The 19,565-nt window shown below is 27.1% G+C and overlaps 1 protein-coding gene across 2 annotated transcripts in view; it reads left to right on the top strand.

The window, feature by feature from the left end:
* The window catches only part of LOC107452203 (ubiquitin fusion-degradation 1-like), a 17,151-nt gene extending 4,468 nt beyond the window's left edge, over positions 1 to 12,683 (top strand). The window contains exons 5-12 of one of the 2 annotated variants that reach the window (XM_016068532.3): positions 2,946 to 3,076; positions 4,860 to 4,932; positions 6,056 to 6,124; positions 6,745 to 6,813; positions 8,504 to 8,551; positions 9,989 to 10,080; positions 11,948 to 12,023; positions 12,526 to 12,683. In XM_016068532.3, coding sequence (XP_015924018.1) covers positions 2,946 to 3,076; positions 4,860 to 4,932; positions 6,056 to 6,124; positions 6,745 to 6,813; positions 8,504 to 8,551; positions 9,989 to 10,080; positions 11,948 to 12,023; positions 12,526 to 12,603 — 636 coding nt within the window. In that variant the 3' untranslated portion in view covers positions 12,604 to 12,683. Of the gene's footprint in view, positions 1 to 2,945; positions 3,077 to 4,859; positions 4,933 to 6,055; positions 6,125 to 6,744; positions 6,814 to 8,500; positions 8,552 to 9,988; positions 10,081 to 11,947; positions 12,024 to 12,525 lie in introns of both variants that reach the window. The other variant, XM_016068531.3, reaches the window with a different exon arrangement.
* The last annotated feature ends 6,882 nt before the right edge of the window (positions 12,684 to 19,565 follow it).

The raw sequence follows: 19,565 nt of genomic DNA, 5'->3' as shown, positions 1-19,565 counted from the left end.
TTGGCATCCTGAATGCCAAAAAATACATCGAAACTGTCTTGAAACCAAAATTGATACCTTCCATCAGGGATCTCTTCCCCAACAACGCACCATTTATTTTTCAGCAAGATTCAGCTCCATGCCACACAGCAAAATTATGTAAAGCATGCTTTCAAAATAAAGGCATGGATATATTACCATGGCCAGGAAACAGCCCTGATCTCAATCCAATTGAAAATTTGTGGCGACGTTTGAAAATTCTTGTACGAAAAAAACGTCCATCCAATGAAAGACAATTAAGTGTAGCTATAATTGATTATTGGCACCATGTGATTACGAAAGATGAACTCCAAACACTCGTTCAGTAGATGAAAAGACGCAGTGAAGCTGTCTTAAAAAATAAGGGTTATCCTACTAAGTATTGATTGTGTAAGTATCACTTTAAAAAAAATGCAAATCTAAGATAGATCTTACTAATAGTTGTATAACTTTTTTTGTAATACAGATGTTGTAATGCTGTATTTATTATTAAATTCTACATTAAATTACCTTCAATTTGATATATAAACGTTTGTATTTAAGCGAAAATTAATATATTTTACAAGCACACAAAGTTGAAAAACATGAAACTTTCAAAAAGTGTCCACACTTTTGGCCACCACTGTATATATATATATATATATTGTAAAAAATCATTCTATCAAAAAAAATTCTAGTCATGTTATTCATGAAAAATGACTGCATTGAGATTGATTTGAACCCATTTATTTTTTTTAATTAACAAATCTTAGTTTTTCTAAAATACTATTTAATGTTTTAATATTACAATTGTGGAATAATAAGTGCTATTTTTTATGAACGATTTTTCTCGGTCATGCAAAAACTATTGTATGTTAGTGTTACAGATAATTAGAATGGAAAAGTTACAAAAATGGATAGAAGTTTTTCTAAAATACTATTTTTTTAATGTTTTCATATTACAAAATTATTGTGGATTAACAAAGGTTATTTTTCATAAAAGATTTTTCTTGTGGGTCATGCAAAAACTATTGTATGTAAGTGTTACGGATAACTAGAATGGAAACGTTACAAAAATGGATCATTTAATTTCAGCCCATTTTTCTTGAATTTTAACAGTCATTATATGTGTATTATATTTTATAAAGTTTAAAGTCTGTACAATTTTTGTTGTTATTTTAAAAATTAAATAATAAATGAAGCAAGGGTGTTAACATGTATAGCAAAAAAAAAAAAAAAGATTTGAGAAAGTGAGTGGTGATTTGTAACTCACACTAATGCAAATTAGGGATGTAAAGAATATTTGACCAAATATTCGGCGAAGTATAATTTGGAAAATTACTTTTCAACGAAGTTTTATTGGAGGAAACTTTAATAGATTTAATAAAGAATAATCTAAAATCGTATTTTTTATCATACATTATTAGAAATAGTTTTTACACATATTTGTTAAGTTTTAAAACTTGTTGATTTATGTTCTGAAAAATACATGGAAAAGTGAAATTTGAAGAGTTAAAACTAAATTTTTTTATACTGAACCATGAGTATTTAATGTTGATTTTTTTCAATTGTATTCAGACAAGCTAATTTCATCGTTTTTTCAAGACTTTATATTTTAAAATTTGGGAGCTTATTTTTGTTTTTGTGTGTTACCTAAAGTGGAGCATGTTTATGGAGCGTTTCTAATTGACATTATTGTTTTATTGTCACTTTTTTTTTCTTGTATGGTACAACAGATAACTAGTAACATGGAATACTGTGGTTCTCAACATTAAAGTAATATTTTAGAACGAAGAACAGTTTTTTTTTTCCTTCTCTCTTTTGATTTTTTTAAACTTTTCTTTTTATTGGTATTTTTATTGTGATAGCATTTTTTAAAGAGCACTTCTAATTAACATTATTCTTTTATGGTCATTTTTTTTCTAAGAATATGGCAGTGTGAAAAAGTTAAATTAAGACTTTTATCATTAAATCTATTGTTTAAAAATTTAAGAACAATTTCTGTTTTGGTTTATTTTAGCTTAGAATATCAGAAAAATTGGTATTAATTGAAAGTTGGTTATTTGAATCAAATGATCGGACTGGGACAAAACTGTCAAGTTAAACTATTTATTGCCTTGGTTGAACCACTTATGATCAATGTGAAATCAATTGTTATGATGCATTTATTTTCTGAGGCAAACTTCTACATTTCTGACTTTTTGAATCTGGATATAACTTGAAATGCTAATTTACAAGAATGGACAAATCTCAAATGCGTGTTTGCAAAAATGTGTAAAACTCAAAATGCCTGTTTATTTGTTTACTAATATGGACAAAGCTCAAAACACGTTTTTGCAAAAATGGATATAGCTCAGAATACGTATTTACAAAAATGACATAGCATTTTATTCCATATTTTTTATTCCTTAAAGAATAAACTAATGATTCCAAATTAGTTCGTAATGTGATATCATTCATTCACATCAATCACTTGGTACATTTTGTTAAATTAGTCTTTTTTTTTTCTTTAAAAAAAAGTAAATAGTTGGTTGCCACTGCCATTAATTTCTAATAGTGATTGTAAGTTTGTGTTGCAAGAATTTAGAGTATTCAAACTCACTTTATCGGTTTTAATTCTGAATACAAAGACATCACCTGAAAATTTACATCTCTAATATATTTAACCACCCAGAACCTGAAATCTGGACACTGTTCTAATGATTATGCTTAGTGTCTGGATAAATAAGGAAAAATCATGCATTTTCCAGTATAGCTAATAAATTTAGGTTGAAAACTGAAAAGGCTCTTTTTTTTTTCAGTGTCCATTTTTGTAAACATGCATTTTAAGCTAAGTCCATATTTAAAAACTCACTGATATTCTGTTTTTGTTAAAGAACATTGAATGATATTCAATGTAATGTTTTACATGCATTAATTTTAACTCTTATCTATGTTTGTTTTCTCAGATGATGCGGAATCTTTTATTAGAGGAAGGAGGCATATTGCACATTGAAAATGCCACTTTACCTGTTGCCACTTATTCAAAGTTTCAGCCGCAAACAGAAGATTTTTTGGATATCACAAATCCCAAAGCTGTGTATCCTTTTGAAGTTGATATGCATATATATAGAAATTAATTTAATTTATCTTTAAGGTTTTTACGCTTTTGAAAATTAATGCGTGAAATTGAAATCCATGTATCATTTAATGTACATTGTGCCACTTTACTTTACTCAAAAATCTAATTTCAAAATTTTTGTATTCTATCGTGCAATAGACAAATCAATGTAGGGGATGAAAAATTCGAAATTAAGGTTTTATGTATTAGACATTTTTTTATGATAAGCTACTTAATGCAGGGATCTGTCTAGGTTTTTCTGAAAGGTACCTATTTTGTGAAAAATTTAGACTTAATTTGTGAAAATTAAAAATTAATATTAAAAAATCAGCACAAGAATATGAATTAAATGTTTCTTACAAGATAAAAAAAAATTTTTTTTTTAAAGAAAATTTATTTTGTGAAACTACCGTTTTTTCTAAAGTTGAATTTGTAAAGGTACCGCTAAACAGTAGTAAATTTTGCTAGGACAGACCTCTGTATCGCCTAAAAGAAATTTAAATAACATTTGTTTCTTCAGTTTTATTAACCACTTCTCTCAAAACCTAGCGTGAAGCCCTTTTTTTTAAATTCAATTATAAGGCAGTATTGATATGCAACAGCATGGAAAAATTTGTCTGCTGAACATGCAGTAAAATATTTGCTTTAAAATGTTGCACTTGCTGAGTATGCTAATTTTAAAAAGCAAGAACGTCTAATACTACTGTTCATGATAAGCTAACTGCATAACTAAAAAAAATGACTTAATTTAATGAATTTAAACCTGAATCATGTCGATAAAGACTCAATTTATGAATTTAAGAAAAAGCTGTTAATCCTATTTAAGTTTAACTTACATACATAGATATAGAAATTAATTTAATGTTAATTTATCTATAGGGTTTTCATGCTTTTGAAAAGTAATGCCTGAAATTGAAAATATTGAAATCCAATATTTTAAATTACTTGCTTTTAGGTATCTAAATCCATGTATCTAATATAATTTACGCTACTTGATAAAATACACTATATACTATGCATGAAATACACTTGCAAGAATTTTTATATTCTGCTCTGCAAACAAATCAATGCAGTGGAAATGAATTTAAAATTAAGATTTTATATGTTTGACATTTTTCTATGATAAGCTACTTATTTCTGCAACAACAAAAAAAAATCAAAAATTTTTGTGTTGTTAGCCAATTTTTCTCTAAACCTATCGTGAAGCTCTTTGTTTCTTCTATTGCAAGATAGTATGGGTCTGCAACAGCATGGAAAAATTCTCAAATTTACCTGCTTAGCATGCAGTAAAATATTTGCTTTAAAATGTTGCAATTGGTAAATAAAAAGTACTGAAAATTAACTAATTTAAACTTAGTCATAAAGATGAAAACTCAACTTTTGAATTAAAAAAAACAAGCTATTAATCCTATTTAAGTTAAACTTAATTTAATCTGCAGATTTTTGTTTTTATATTTGTTTTATTTTTGTCTGCAAGGTCAAAATAAAACTGCATCACTCAGTGTGTGTGCTTGTTCTGCTGCCAGACTCACTGTCATAACCGTGTATTTGAAAACCTTCTTACTAGGTAAAACTGTAGATTATAGTACATTACGCAACTTAACTTTTAATTCATTATAATAATATTTCGAAACCTTGAAGAATAGTTTATATTTATCTATGACATTTTTTGTTTCTTGTTAATCAATAAATCATTTGATTCAGAAAAAAAACGTTTTCTTTTAAACTATGTGTATTGCACATCTTTAACCTAAATTTTTAGCTTGGAAAATGCTCTAAGAAATTTTGCTTGCCTTACTACTTCTGATCTCATTGCCATTGATTACAATGATAAAGTGAGTAAAAGATAGTCCTTTGGAAAACTAAGTTTCAAAATTTTTTATCTTTTATTTGTTGGTAAAATTCTAATTATATTTCTCACTTAATTAAAAGTTTCATTGCACATTTTGTGTTTTAAGTTGATGTTAGTAGTGCGAAATATATATATATTGCTCATGGGCTTCAATAGTGGCACAACTCAAATGAATGTGTATTTTCCTATTTACGCCTGTTCTTAGTCCGAAACTCGTGTTTTTTTAGTTGTGCCACTATTGTAGCCGATGAGCGATATATTATTCGTTTTTTTTATTTTATTATTATTGTTTTTTTATTGTGAGAATTATGCAGGGTTGGGTTTTTGATATGACACATCAAAAAATGTTTGAAAAGTTTCATAAGCTCTAGTAATCTTTGAAAAAGTGTCAAAATCCTATGGCAAGCTTCTTTTCTGCCAATGAGGAAATTTTATTTGAAAATTGGCATCAAACTATACTGTTTAAACCATGCACAATATTTGCATTATAATTAGTGCTATAATTATGCTTTTTCAGGGGGAAAAAAACAGTACTCTTAGTGCTTTAAGATTATTATTTAACATTTTACAAAGTGTCCTTCTTTGAAGGACGGAAACCTTTATTAATCAATATTGGGAGGCAAGAGAGATGTTGCAGTTGACATTCTGAGACTGATTTTCTTTTATTTTTAATGTTTTATTGTTCTTGTTTTTATGTATGGAGGAATGGAATGAAATAATTGTTATAAAGTTAATTCCTGTTTTATATTTTGGTAATTTTTTTTGCACGGATCCAATCGAATGCATCTTGGGTGCGTGAAGGACAAGTGTTTTTGTTTAAATAAGTTAGTCTGATGATTGCAAAGTGACAGCAAAAGTTATAAAGAGAGCGATTTTCCAAATAACCAATAATATAAACTTTCTTTTATTGTTTTTATTAACAATATGTTGGATTTTAACATAGTTCTGTGTTTTAATTTATGATCTGTGTTTATATTAAAATAAACTTAAATAAATTATCTGTAATTTCCTAATAATATTTTTTTAATGTACAGTAGTTAGCTAATAAAGTGTTTTATTATCATTTTTTTTTATTTACCACTAACTTTCTTTTGTGTTTTATATAGATATATGAATTTTGTGTGTTGGAAACAAAACCTGGAAAAGCTGTTTCCATTATAGAATGTGATATGAACGTAAGTTTTAAGTTTTTATTCATCTCACCTACTAAAACTATTGAAATTTTGATAGTTTTCTCTAGAGTCTTTTGATTTAAAAAAAATTTCTTAATTTTTTCTATTTCATAAAATTGTACAGAATGTGATATTTTCCTCGAAAATAAAATACTGAAAATTCTAAATTACTAACGATTTTAATGTACAGAGTGGAAAAAACGAACCATCATGAATAACTTTTACTCTAATAATCGAATTTTCATATTTTGGGATTCAATGGTTTGAGGGGGTGACCACAAGCATGCTAATTAGTTAGTGCAAACAATATTTTAAGTTACAAAATCTGACACTAAAACGTACTTTCTCTGGGTAAACCGAGCTTTTTTATGGATTTGGATATTTGGATATGGATTCTTAAAATATAAGGAGTAGTCACAATCTTTAAAATATAGTACCAATACTTAACTTTATTTTTTGTGTATTTCACCATATCTTGATAACTTTTTAAACGAATTGAAACATTTTTGTACACAATTATAAAGTTGTTTATCCAAAGATAATTCATTCAAAAAATAATTTTTATGATCTAATGCGGTTTTACACGCATGGAATCATTATATTAATTATCTATTTGCTTATAGGTAGAGTTTGCTCCTCCTGTGGGATATGTTGAACCTGAATCAAAAATGCAGACACAAGAAGATGAAAATGTAAGCTTTTATTTTACTTATTTTAAAAGCAATTTTTTACATATTTCTTTTGCTATATCTTACTATTAAATGTTAGTAAGTTTTTATTTTTAATATATAATTTATGTCTATTTATATTACTATTTTAATTTCTTTTAGCTTTACTCAACTGACATATCAGTTGGGTTAAATTTTTGATAGTTTAACAAAATAAAATAAAGCGAGTCATAAAGCCATGATCATTTCTTTGCCTGATTTTTATCATAAACTTAATGTTAATCTTCAGATCGGCTGTTTTGAATGTTTAATCTTCAGATCAGCTCTTAGTAAGAAATTATTCCAATTAAGATTTTAATAAGAAATTGCTTTAAAAAAGAAATACGAGAAAAATTGTACTTTGAAGTGAATCAATCCAAAATGTACGTATATATATATTTTTCATTTAATTTATATTTTATTCAATTTAATAATTTGCATAGATAGTAATTTTTATTACAGTAAAATTTATAATTTTGAGGACCTATTTCTAAAGTTTCAATAACACCGCTCAGCTTTCTTTTTCCTTTAAAAAAAAAGAAGAAAAAAAAAAAAACTTCTGTGGCATGTTTGTATTGGTTTTTAGTACAATGCATTAAATCATATTGCTCTGAATATATGCTTCTTTAAAATAAAAAAAATGGATGTAAGAACTAATTGTTTTAAAAAATTTAGACATTAATCATGAACAATAAAATGATTGTCTGTTAGGTTATTGCAAAATTCTCAAAGAATAAATAGTGAGGAAAAATTAACATTATATTTTCTAGTGTGTAAGTCAACTTTTTGAGACCCTTAATTATAATGTTAAATTTTAGGACATTCTATAGAGTTTTTTAGTTGTTAATATTGTTTTCTGAAACTTAAATGATTGATTAAAAAGTAAGTTTCTTTCTTTTTTAAAAAAACTTATGTATTAGAATTTATCTGATATCACATTGTCCCTTATGATTTTTCCACAAGCATAAATTAAATTATTGATTTAAGCATTAAATCCATCGAAATCTTTCATTTTGAATTTAAAAGTAGGGTTTTATCATGAAGATAGGGGTTAAATATGATAGTTAATGTTCACTTAGTTACACTTCTGAAAATTTTTGTTATTATAAACAAATTAACTAGCAAAGATAAAATAAAATTTCCATACCTATGAAGATAGATTATACTTTGTACTTTATATGAGTACAGCTATACAAAGTAAATAAAACACAAATAATACTACAAAACAGATGTTATACCGTTTTAGTTCTTCTGGTGGCTAATAAAAGCATAAGCCCCCGGCTAGACTGTATTTCCAGCTTTTTCTGAGTATCTTATTTTTTTAATAAGAATTTATGCTAAATTAAAGACCTTGAGAGTAAAAAGGGATACCTCACATTTTGTGGTTTAAAGCAGATTCCCACTACAGAAATCAGAATAAAAGGGAACCTGCGTTGCCATCTCTGAAACAGAGACTCATACTATTTTATTTGAATAAAAACTTTAATTTTAGATTCACATAATTACAGTGGGGAAATAAAATTAGGTGGGTTATCCCTAATGTCTTCAATGATATCAAAGATTTTTAATTATTCTATGAATAAATGTCAATTTGAAATATGTTTCATTTGTAAACTACAAAATTTTCATGTTCTGTGCATAATTTAATATTAAAAACATTTTTTTCTCCCAGCAGCCTCCTTTACAAGATCCAAATATTCCTTTACCCGATGGATCCTTTTTTGTAAGCTTAATTTTTTTAATCTCTTTTGTACCTAAGCTTTTCGTAATCATATTTTTTATGCATCTTATAGTGAGTCAAAATTTATTGAAACCTTATACTCTAAGACTAAATCTTTTTTTCCCCCATATGGATTGTGGATAAAAAAACTTTTCCTTATGAAGAAGTTTTTGTGTAAACTTATTTATTTATTTCAAAAACCAATTAGTTATTAACTTTAATTTATCTGTTGAATTTTAATTAAATGCTAATATAATCAAACATTATATTTTATTATGTTATAGCGTGAATGAATTCAAGTGTTCTCCCTAAGCGTTTTTAGAAGTGCAGCTCGCTCTATCTGCCCTTTGATCCTTATAAATGCCCCCGCTTTGCTCTTCTTGAAAAATAAGCCTCCATCCCTTAAAAACATTGTCTTATTTATTCATATTCCATTTTTAAGAAAAAATAATTTTAAAATAATAATTACACACAAAAATTATTTGTGTTTATAGGTTTAATTCTGATAACTATTGCAATTAATTACTCTCAACTAAATTTTTATAAGTTTCTCTTTTTCAAGGAGGTATATTAATAAATTTTTGATTTGAAATTCATTTTTTTTAAAATCAGTAACTTTTTTTAAAAAAAAACATGCATCTTTAAATGTTCATTTTCTAAATATTTTTAGTGTAAATTATAGAAAAAATCTTTTAAGCAGTTAATCAAAAAAAAAAAAAAATTTTTTTAAACTTTTTCTTGAGAAAAGAAAATATATGCAGAGATTGTCTCTTAGCATGCCTTTAGTTACTATATGTAAACTAAAATTTTTTTTCTTAATTAGATAGTGAGTCAAAATTACTTTTTGAAACATACAATAATAAGATGGTAACTAATATTATAAGATGGTAACTTAACAAAATGTTGAGGATAAAATTCAGTTATTACATGATATTACACATTTTGATAATTATTCGCATTATTAAGTGAGTGCCCTTTCAAAACTCTGTGCCCTTTTTTGTGAAAAAGGGCACAGAGTTTTGAAAGGGCCCTTTTTTATTCTTAGAAAAAGGGCCCTTTTTTATTCTTAGGGACAACTCTGGTGAATTACTTAACTTGTTTTGACACCCAAAAACATTAACAAGATGATAAAAATTTTTGAATAATAGAAACCTCACATTATTTCTTTACCAATTTGAATGTTTTTTAAACTATTAATTTTGATGGGTAAGAGAGAAAATTTCCCCCCTGGGAATTTCTATATATTTTTTCGATCAGACTTTTTGTATATCTGAAATTGTTAAGTTTATTTATCGTAGATATTTTTAATTCTTAATCTATACTGTCAAATTCAATACCAGATTTCAGGATATTATTTTTATAATAAACTATAATTATTTTTATAATTCTATACTATTTAATAAACTGTAAATTAATTCTTTGCTTTTGACCATGTAAAAGGCATTTCAAGGTAAAGGTGTGAGGCTGGATGGTAAACAAAAGAAAGGATCTGATTTGCCAGATAAAATACTTAATATCCCTCCCCCTAGAAGGTATGTTCATTTTTCTGTTCTTTTTTTTTTACCCTTAATGTTTATAGCTAATTTATTAATATATTTTTATATTTAGTTCATGATTTACTAAAATAATTAATTCAAATGAGAAATAGATATACTTTGTGCTATAAATGAATAATGTTAAACAATGCGTGTAAAGCACTAATAATGCATCAATAAGAGACATAGTGAGTTTCAGTTCTACGATCAAAGACCTTTTTCAACGACAAAATACAGAAATTTTGTTTGCGATTCAGTGTCTTAATACTGAAGAAGGTGCTTAATTATAGAACTAAAACTATAGTATGCTTGTTTTTGTTACCTTATTTGTGCTTCAGTCAGGTTATCACATTGTTTGCCATAAATCAACTAGTTAATTATTTATTTTAGTTACCTGATTGTTCATTACCTCTAGTTTTTGCCTAACTACAGTCAAATTTCGATCCATCATTCCCGCATCTTTTGTTTTCCTGTGTGTATTGTCTTGTTTTGAGGGCTTTGTCACAAATACTCTTCTTATAATATCAATAAGATCTTTTTGAAACTAGCAGACTCTAGCATTTATCATTCAGAAGTACTACTTTAACTTGAAATACAAATATTGAAATTGTTTCCATTTTGAACAGTAACTCCTGATGCTAATGATGAAGGGGAGGGTGAAGATTCGTTATAGTTGACCTAAAACAGCAAGATTGATCTTTATGCTTGTGGTTCTGCAGGTGATATCAGATATGCTTTGTCGATGAAGACAATAGAATAGAACCATAACCATTGCCAACATTTACTAAAGGGCTTAAAAACTTTATTGATTGCGTTCAGAAGAAAGGATTGGGTTGAAACCAAAGTTTTGAAATAATTGTTTACTCATCTTTCATCATAAATATATATACATTTAACTACATATCCGCGCACCTGGAAAGTCATGAGTTTTAGTTTTGTACAAAATTTGTCATGAAATGTCATGATTTTTAGTATTTTTTTTTTAAGTCATGGATTTGGTTTGCTAAAAAATCTAATTTTTAAAATGAAATTTACCGCTCACCCACAATTTCTCGGTGTTCTGAATATCTGAACTTGTAACAAAAAACTCACTCACAGTCACATTTTATTAAAATATATAAAGGTTTTAAATTATGGTGTTCTTTCAAAAAATCAAAGAAAGAACATCATTTCTAGAGTGAATTATCTTTTAAACTTCTGTGATTTCAGAATTTATTTATTATTTATTTTATCAATTTAAAATTCTAGCTGAAGCAAGCCAGTCATTGGCGAATTTTTTTTAATTCCGAAATGAGAACAGAAAAATCACTATTATTTCTTTTCTTTCGCATGAACAAGAAAAGTATCTTTAGAATCCTTTTGTATTATTAGAATATAATTCTACAGGGGAAAAAAATAATTGCTTTTCATCTATTCTGTTGTTTTAACTCTTTCTTTACTCTATTTTTTAAATTGAAAATCTATAAATATGAAGATGCAGAGTATAACAGTTTTGGTTATACCTATCATTTCAATTAATGTAACTGTTTTTTTAAAATTATCGTTGTGTTTTTGTCTGAGAAAATAGTAACTTCGTTAAGTCTTAAAAAATTCTTGGAATTAGTCATGGATTTGAAAATGTAGCTGATACCCTGTACATATTTTTTTTTAAGTGTTTTATACTCGTAGTAAATTTATTAATTTTCTGGCTCATTACTTCTTTATTACTTTATCATGCATTTTCAAGTCATTATATGATATTTTATGTTGACCTGCAATCACTGATATCCCGTAACTAGCATTCACAATGAATTGTCCCTTGAGAAATAATCGATAGATGGTCTGCAGCATGACAATGATAATCATTTCAATATTTTATTTTTAGAGGAATTCCTGATTACGATTATGAAATTGGCACTTTAAGATTTATTAGAACTATAAGACCAGAGGATATAAATAATGTAAGTACATTGTTAATGTGTGTTTGAGTATTTTTCGTTCTAGAATTAAGATATTTCACATTATTTCAATTAATAAAATTAATTTATTCTTGTTTCTTCTTCAAAAAAGAATGTAACTAATAGTTACTAATTTTATTTATTTATTGAAACTCGAAATAATTTTTTAAAATTAATACATAACAAGAAAAAAGAATCAACTTATTCTTAAATATCTCTTTTAATAATCTAATCTACTCTTATTTAGAGAGAACCTTGGTAGCAAACTATAAGGGATATCTAAAAAACGTTTTCACTAACCTTATATATTTTAAATGTAAAGTTGGATTTAAAAATAGAAGAATGAGACATCTTGGATTTCTGTGATGTTACAAAAGTATTAACACACTAAATTTTATTTGAGCTTGTTATTTTGTTTGCTGTTCATGTTTTTGGTTTGATTTTTTAATCCTGTTGTATTTTTCTTTGAATTCGGTTTTTAATTTTATAAAATATGCTCTTTTAGGATAAAACTCCTGAAGACAATTTTGAAGCTTTCACTGGAAAGGGATTTACTTTACGGAAAGGAAAAATTAGAGATTGAATTCGGAAGCAGCACCCAGAAAATTACTTCTGTAATATACTTGTATTTATAAACCCTTATTAAATTAACTCCATTTTGTATATGTCTTGTTTTTAAGATTAAATTCTTTTTTTACTTAATTCTAAATTTATTGTATTTATGAATATTAAAACAGAGAGTAACTGCTGAAACTAGAGTTTTCAAATCTATGATTTTCACTGACTTTTGCAAACAATTTTCCTAGATTTATATCTGTTATTTATTTTTGTGCAGTTTATTAATTTTTGATGATAAGGGGGGAAAGGGATTCCAGAATCAATAAAAATATGTTTATGTAATTCTAAACAACCACTGATATTATATTTATGGCATTTAGAAGTAATATTAAAAATTGGCAGAAGGCAATTTCTTCAATAGTGCATATTCATTCCAACATGAGCTGCTAAATATTGACCAGATTGAGATTTGAATGTAATGTAACATGGTTTATACAGTGTATCAATTAAAATCATGCTAAAACCCCTGTATATTATATATCACCCTGTATTTCAAATTACCTCAAATGTGAGGAAAATGTAATTTTTTAAATATAATTACTTTTCTTATAACAACTTGCAAGGGTGATTGTGAGCCCAACTCAAAAATCCTGAAAATTTCCTGAATGAATTTTTAAACTTATATCTAGTTAATTATGTGAATTTATATTGTATTCAGTTTATCAAATATTTTGATTGAAGATAAAATTATCAAANTGAATCAAAAAAAAAAAAAAAAAAAAACATGGCAAATTTTTTAAAGCTTTGTATTCTTAGTTATTTTTGATATTTTATTTTTAATAACTTTTTTCTCAAAATTTATATTTATAATAAATTATATTTATATAAAATAATTTTTAGCTTTTATCTTAATAAACTCTAAGCAGAATACTAAAAAGCTATCAACATGTGGGAGAGAAACTTATCTTAGATATTTATATTTGAAGACTTACAAGCATAATCTTTTTAAAATAATCACCTTATAAATGAAAATTTATAAGGTAAAATATAATTTACTTTAGATTTTTATGATTAATCTCGATTTTGAATCTTGACCAATTATTAATTTTAATTTATTGTTGCTTTCTGGTTTTTAGAATCGAAATAAATTTATTTACCTCAAACTTAAAAAAATTATCTCTATGTAATTTCCTTTTTATTTTATTCCTGATATTTTTAAAAGAAGGAAAAAAAAACATTGTTCTGCTTTTAAAGGAGTACTTGAATTAGTAAATAGTCTAATCTAGATAAGCTTTAAATTATTGTATTGTACAGTTGTATCATTAGATGAGTTTCTTTTTTTAATTTATTAGATTAATTATTCAAAACACTAGCACATGGATGAAAATAGCATCTTAATTATTTCTCTGATGAAACTATTTTGGCTACTATTTCTTATATGTAAAACTAGAAAAGCTACTGTTTCAAAGAAAGTAGTGAAAACCCTATTTTAAAGACTTTTCGAATCATTTGATTTTTTAAGATTTAGATATTTCAAACCAAGTTATAATTAAGAGATGTGATACAATATGTGAAATGAGACTGTTAACATTAATTTATCGAATTACCCTGTTTTTCAAGTCTCTGATGATTTTTTTTTAAACAAGTTGTATATTTAAAATTAAATTTAGTTTTTTTTTTTACCCCCTTTATATTTTTTAAAATGATGTAAAAAACTGCATACCTTACAATTCAAATTTCTTTTTGACTAAAAAAACAGTAAATATTTACTAAACATTTTTTTTGTATGGAATTATCTTTGGCTAAATGAATTTAACAATTGTGTGCTTAAAAAGTTCTCAAGATATGGAAAAATACACAAAAACTAAAATTAACATTAAGGGGTCCTAACTTTAGATCACTCTCCTGACCAAATTATGAGGACCATCTGTCCCGGATGGTTCTCATAATTTGGAGTAATTTAATTTCATGCTCAGAAATTAGGAGCTGTTGAAGAAAAAAGGTATATTTGTTCAGAGAAAGTACCTTTTTGCGTCTGAGTTTGTAACTAAAAATATCGCCTGTACTAATTAATTAGCAAATTTGAGGTCACCCCCTACAGGGTTCCCACGGTACTTGAATTTTTTTGAAAAAAATCAGGGCCCCCGAAAAGTCCTTGAATTTTGCCATAGGGTACTTGAAAAGTACTTGATTTTCTAGGAATTAAATCAGTACTAATCTTTCTTACAAAAAAGCAGTAAAAAAATAATAAATTCAAAGGAAAATTATAGAAATTCTGATAGATACAATTTTTAATGCTTGAAGTCAAAAGGGGTTAAAGAAGATGCAAAACTTTTCTCTCCTAAATTTTTCACACCAGATTATTGTTCATCTCTCTGATGTTTTGAAGGCTGAAATTTCTAGCAAATGTAAGGTTTTGTTGTCATAGTTTTCGAATAATATATAGTGTTTAATCGATTTAGAAATATGTTCAATGTGTTAACTTCATTATTACGACAGGTTAATATTGTTCTCCTATTTGTTCTTTTAATTTACGTATTTAGTTCTACAGGTTTCATTGATTATGAATAAGCATTGTGATTCACATTAAACTGATTCTTGATTCACGGATCTGAATTTATATAAAATGTTCTACGAATTGTGATTTGAATGAAAGTGATTAATGAATCACCTATCTAATATTACTTTAAAGTGACAGTATTCACACATCATGATTTCAATTATAGTTATTTTTTAATCATGTAACGTAATATGTATTTAAGTAATTTCAGAATCATGCCTCACAATTCTTCTAGTAGTTTACAAATCACGCATTGCGATTCACAAAAGAGAGATGCAAGAATTACCACTCGCAATTCTCATCAAAATGATTTAAGAATCACACATAGCTGTTCTATATTAAGCACCTTTTGAATCACAAATTGCAGTTTTCTTCATAATGTTTACGATTCACATGAAAACTATTAGCGAATCATGCAACAGAATTCATATTGAAGTGATTTATGTATCACTTCAATATGAATTCTGTTGAGATTTATGTCTTGTTAGTTTGTGCGTTTTGTATCATTTGCTATTCATATTGTTTCGATTTAAGAAACATACACCGCAATTCAATTTCAATTTACAAATCACGCATTGTGATACGTGATTTACATAATCTTTGAGGCTTGACCTTTCTCATAATTTTGATTTACATATAGTATATCTAAATTCATATAAATGTGATTTAAAAATTCCGCTTAGTGAAAAGTACACATATTCACAAAATTTTAAAAATCACGCTTCACATTTTATGGATATATTTTAAAGAAAATAAAGTTTGGTAAGTCTTAGTTTTATGTAAAATATTAATCTACAATAGATTTTGTTATGTTCAAAATACATTACTGATATTTTGAAGAAACAAAGTAGATAATTTGTTATTAAAATTTAAACTTATGTTAAATGCATATATATTTTGATATTTTATCCAATTATATACATTTCCTGTAACCTAAAATTTGATCTAACATATTATAAAAAAGGATTTATATTTTAATGACTGTGCAATTACACAAACTTTATCAATTATTTGCTGAGCTTGTTTAGTGTAATATGCATTATTCATTCACCCAATTTCATTAAATCTAATTCACTTCATTAAATTTTTCAAGAAAAATTTCACTGATGCTAGTTTTTTAATGTTGGCTAGTCAATTAGTTTCTTTTTTTTTTGTCAATTGGAATTTTTCAAAGTGATTTGAAATAGCAATGTAACTATCAACCATTTGTATTATTAAATGATAAATTTACTAAAAAAGTTTTTGTTGTCAAATAAGCAAATTTAGCATATAATTTTAATACCGAATAGGTCCTTCAAAATGTTTATTTTAGGTCCTTGAAAGTCATTGAAAAGTCCTTGAATTTTTTCTTAAAAATTGAGTGGGAACCCTGCCCTAGAACCTTCGAGATTGAGTCCTAGAATGCAAATATCTGATCATTAGATCAAAAGATATTTAGGGTGGTCATTTTTTTTTTTTTGTTTTCTGGTGCATTGTGCATAGGATGAGGGTTACAAATTATAACCTCATTTATTTTCGTTTGGAAATAAAAGTTTAAGTCCTTTTTTTTAAATCAAGATAAAGGGAGTAAAAGTTGAGAATAATTAACATGAATTAGTGATACAAACGTCCTAAAAAATAAGTTATGGGTCGTCAGATTATGACGAATTAACTATATATTAAGATGCGGGTCAATTTAAATTTAATTAAGAAAAACTTTCAAGTTTACCATAAAAATTAAAATTTTATAAATTATTAGAATTAGTCAAATTTAACTTTGTCAGCACTACAGCCTATTGCAGGCCAAGGCTTTCTCAATTAGCAGGGCGACTTTGAGCTAGATTTTTCCACCTGTTTATTCCCAACAATTTTTAGCCCTTCTCCACACTGTCCAACCATCTTGTAGCTGAACTCCCTCTTCTTCTACTTCCAATCAAATTTAACACAAACCTTTTATATTTATTTTTGAAATAAGTGTTCAATCATTACATAACAATTCAAAATGTATGTCTTAATTAAGATATAAATATTTCTTAAACATAAATTATAAATGTAAAAAAATATTAAAAGCCAACTTACAAGTACAAAAACTTTAAAAACGGAACATAAATACATTTAAGTCCAAATCAAATTATAAATGCAAAAGCAATAAAATCCAGTATGTATAGATATATACATATACAGCATATTATAACAAATACAATATAAATATTTGTAGCAAATACAATGTTGCAATCTACAATTTATATTTGTATAAAAAATACCTTATTCTATATATTTTTTAAAAGATAAGATTACATATTGTTTGAGCTTTTGTTTGTTAAATTTTTTTCATATGATAACACTGATGTATGTGGTTCATCTAAAAAGTTCAAAGAAGAATAGATATCTCAAAAGAAACACAATGTGGCTATGTAAGCCCATTGGGAGCTGGGTTGACATGATTTAAAAAATGATTCAAATTGAAATCACTTCTTTCAAAAAAAAGGTGAGAGACAAAACATGAGCTTCAATCCTGCACAAACTTTAAATCCTCTCACAGATTTAAAAAATGATTAAAATTTAAATCACTTCTTTTAACCTTCCGTTAGACGCGCGCACCTCACAGGTGCATCCCTACTGCACTTCCACCTCCTTTGCCGTCAATAGATGTTTCTGGGGGTCGAGCCTAATGTTATGTTCCTAACTTTGGATTACTCAAATGTCCGTGTAAAACCGACCTTAGAACATGTCGATGGAGAGTTGGAATCGCTCAAATCACCCCTCTGGTGCAGCGCGACCATTGACGCAAGTATTATGGATATAATATTTTTATGAATTAAATTTATATATTTTATCTCATTTTCTGTCCTACTCAACGTAGCAGGTATAAATGGTTAAGTTATATACACAGAAAATGGTTACGGAGTAAAAAACCGCAGACCCTTCTTGCGTCAACTGGTTGAACATCTTGTGATGGAGCAAGAGATCCGACGCGGGAGCAAGAAAAATTTATCTTCAGTACCTCGCTAAATAAGTTTTTTGATATTTATCTCTCTAAAGAGTCTTAAATTGGTAACCATTAACTATTTAAACTAGACTAAATTTCATTTGGCTTTCAAAAAATCAGAAACACCTCATAGGTGCAACGCGATTAACCATGTCGGAAACAAGTGCGCGACTAACGGAAGGTTAAAAAAAAGGTGAGAGACCAAACAGGAGTTTCAATCCTGCACAAACTTAAAATCCTCTCACGACTGCGTGAAGTCCACCTCCAGTAGATCCCTTATCACTTTGGGGTTCTGGGCAATGATATTGTCGACACTCTGGCTAAGGAAGGGACAGAAGATACTTTGATGAGTCCAAATTCACTCACCTTCATGGAACTGGCATTGAAAAAGACAATGTTTCCTGGCTCGTACCCTACAAACATCACTGGTACCAGAGCACCCGTCCAGGAGATGCACTCAACATTCGGTGCAACCACAAGGATCAGACGGCGCTTACCAGCTGCCACCTTAAGTCTTTTTCTTTCGAGGGTAGTGTTAAAACCTTCACAAACTGCCCCAGGTGCCACAACATGCAGGCTTCTCCCCAACATATCCCGGACTGGACAAGAGGGACTTTCTAGAAAACCCACTTTTGGTGGCTGACTTCCTCCAAGTCATGAATTTCATGGACATTGTTTAGCCCTGCTAATTTTGGGGATTAGGAAGAAGAAGAAAAAAAAAACATAATTGATTTAAATCACATCACCATTTTTTTTCAAAAATATATTATTTATTTAAGTCAAAAATATTTTTGTACAGTATAACTTATAAATACATTCTTATAGTTGTGCTTTTTTTCCAAGTCCGATTTCATTAATATTTAAAGTTTTTTCTAAAGAAATAACAAGGAGGGGACATGTATGTAAATTATTTATTTGATAATATAGATTAATAGAACAAAACACATATAACGATTGTACATGGATAAAAGTTATTTGAAATTTTTTAACTATAACTTTACATGTGCCACGTGAAAACTGATTTATTGATTAATAAAAAAATTTCAATTATACCCATTTAGATTTATGTTTATTTACAAGGCTCGTAAAATGAAGTCGCTAGGTTACCATTGGCAACCAATAAATTTTGGGCGGTGACTATATTTTTAGTGTTTTAATGACAATCTGATATTTTTTTAGATTTTAATATTTATCTAAAAAAAAATCTGTCTCAGAGTTGATCTCAAACGAAATCCCCCTTGTTTTCAACAGTCATCAGAGAAAAAAAACCTTTGTTAAATAGAAGAAAAATACTATTAACATGAAAGAAAATTATTTTCCCTTATCCTTGCTTTGTCATGTACTCCTCAAACTTCTGATTCTCAAACATGATTCAAAATTAATATGTCATAACAGTTTTGTTTTATAAATATCAGGATTTTTTATATTTAGAAATCCATGAATATATATATATATATAT

Source organism: Parasteatoda tepidariorum, chromosome 9, assembly GCF_043381705.1.
Source record: "Parasteatoda tepidariorum isolate YZ-2023 chromosome 9, CAS_Ptep_4.0, whole genome shotgun sequence".
In the NCBI taxonomy this organism is placed as follows: domain Eukaryota; kingdom Metazoa; phylum Arthropoda; class Arachnida; order Araneae; family Theridiidae; genus Parasteatoda; species Parasteatoda tepidariorum.
Note: the sequence above shows the minus strand (reverse complement) of the source record. Positions and strands in the feature narration are given on the sequence as shown.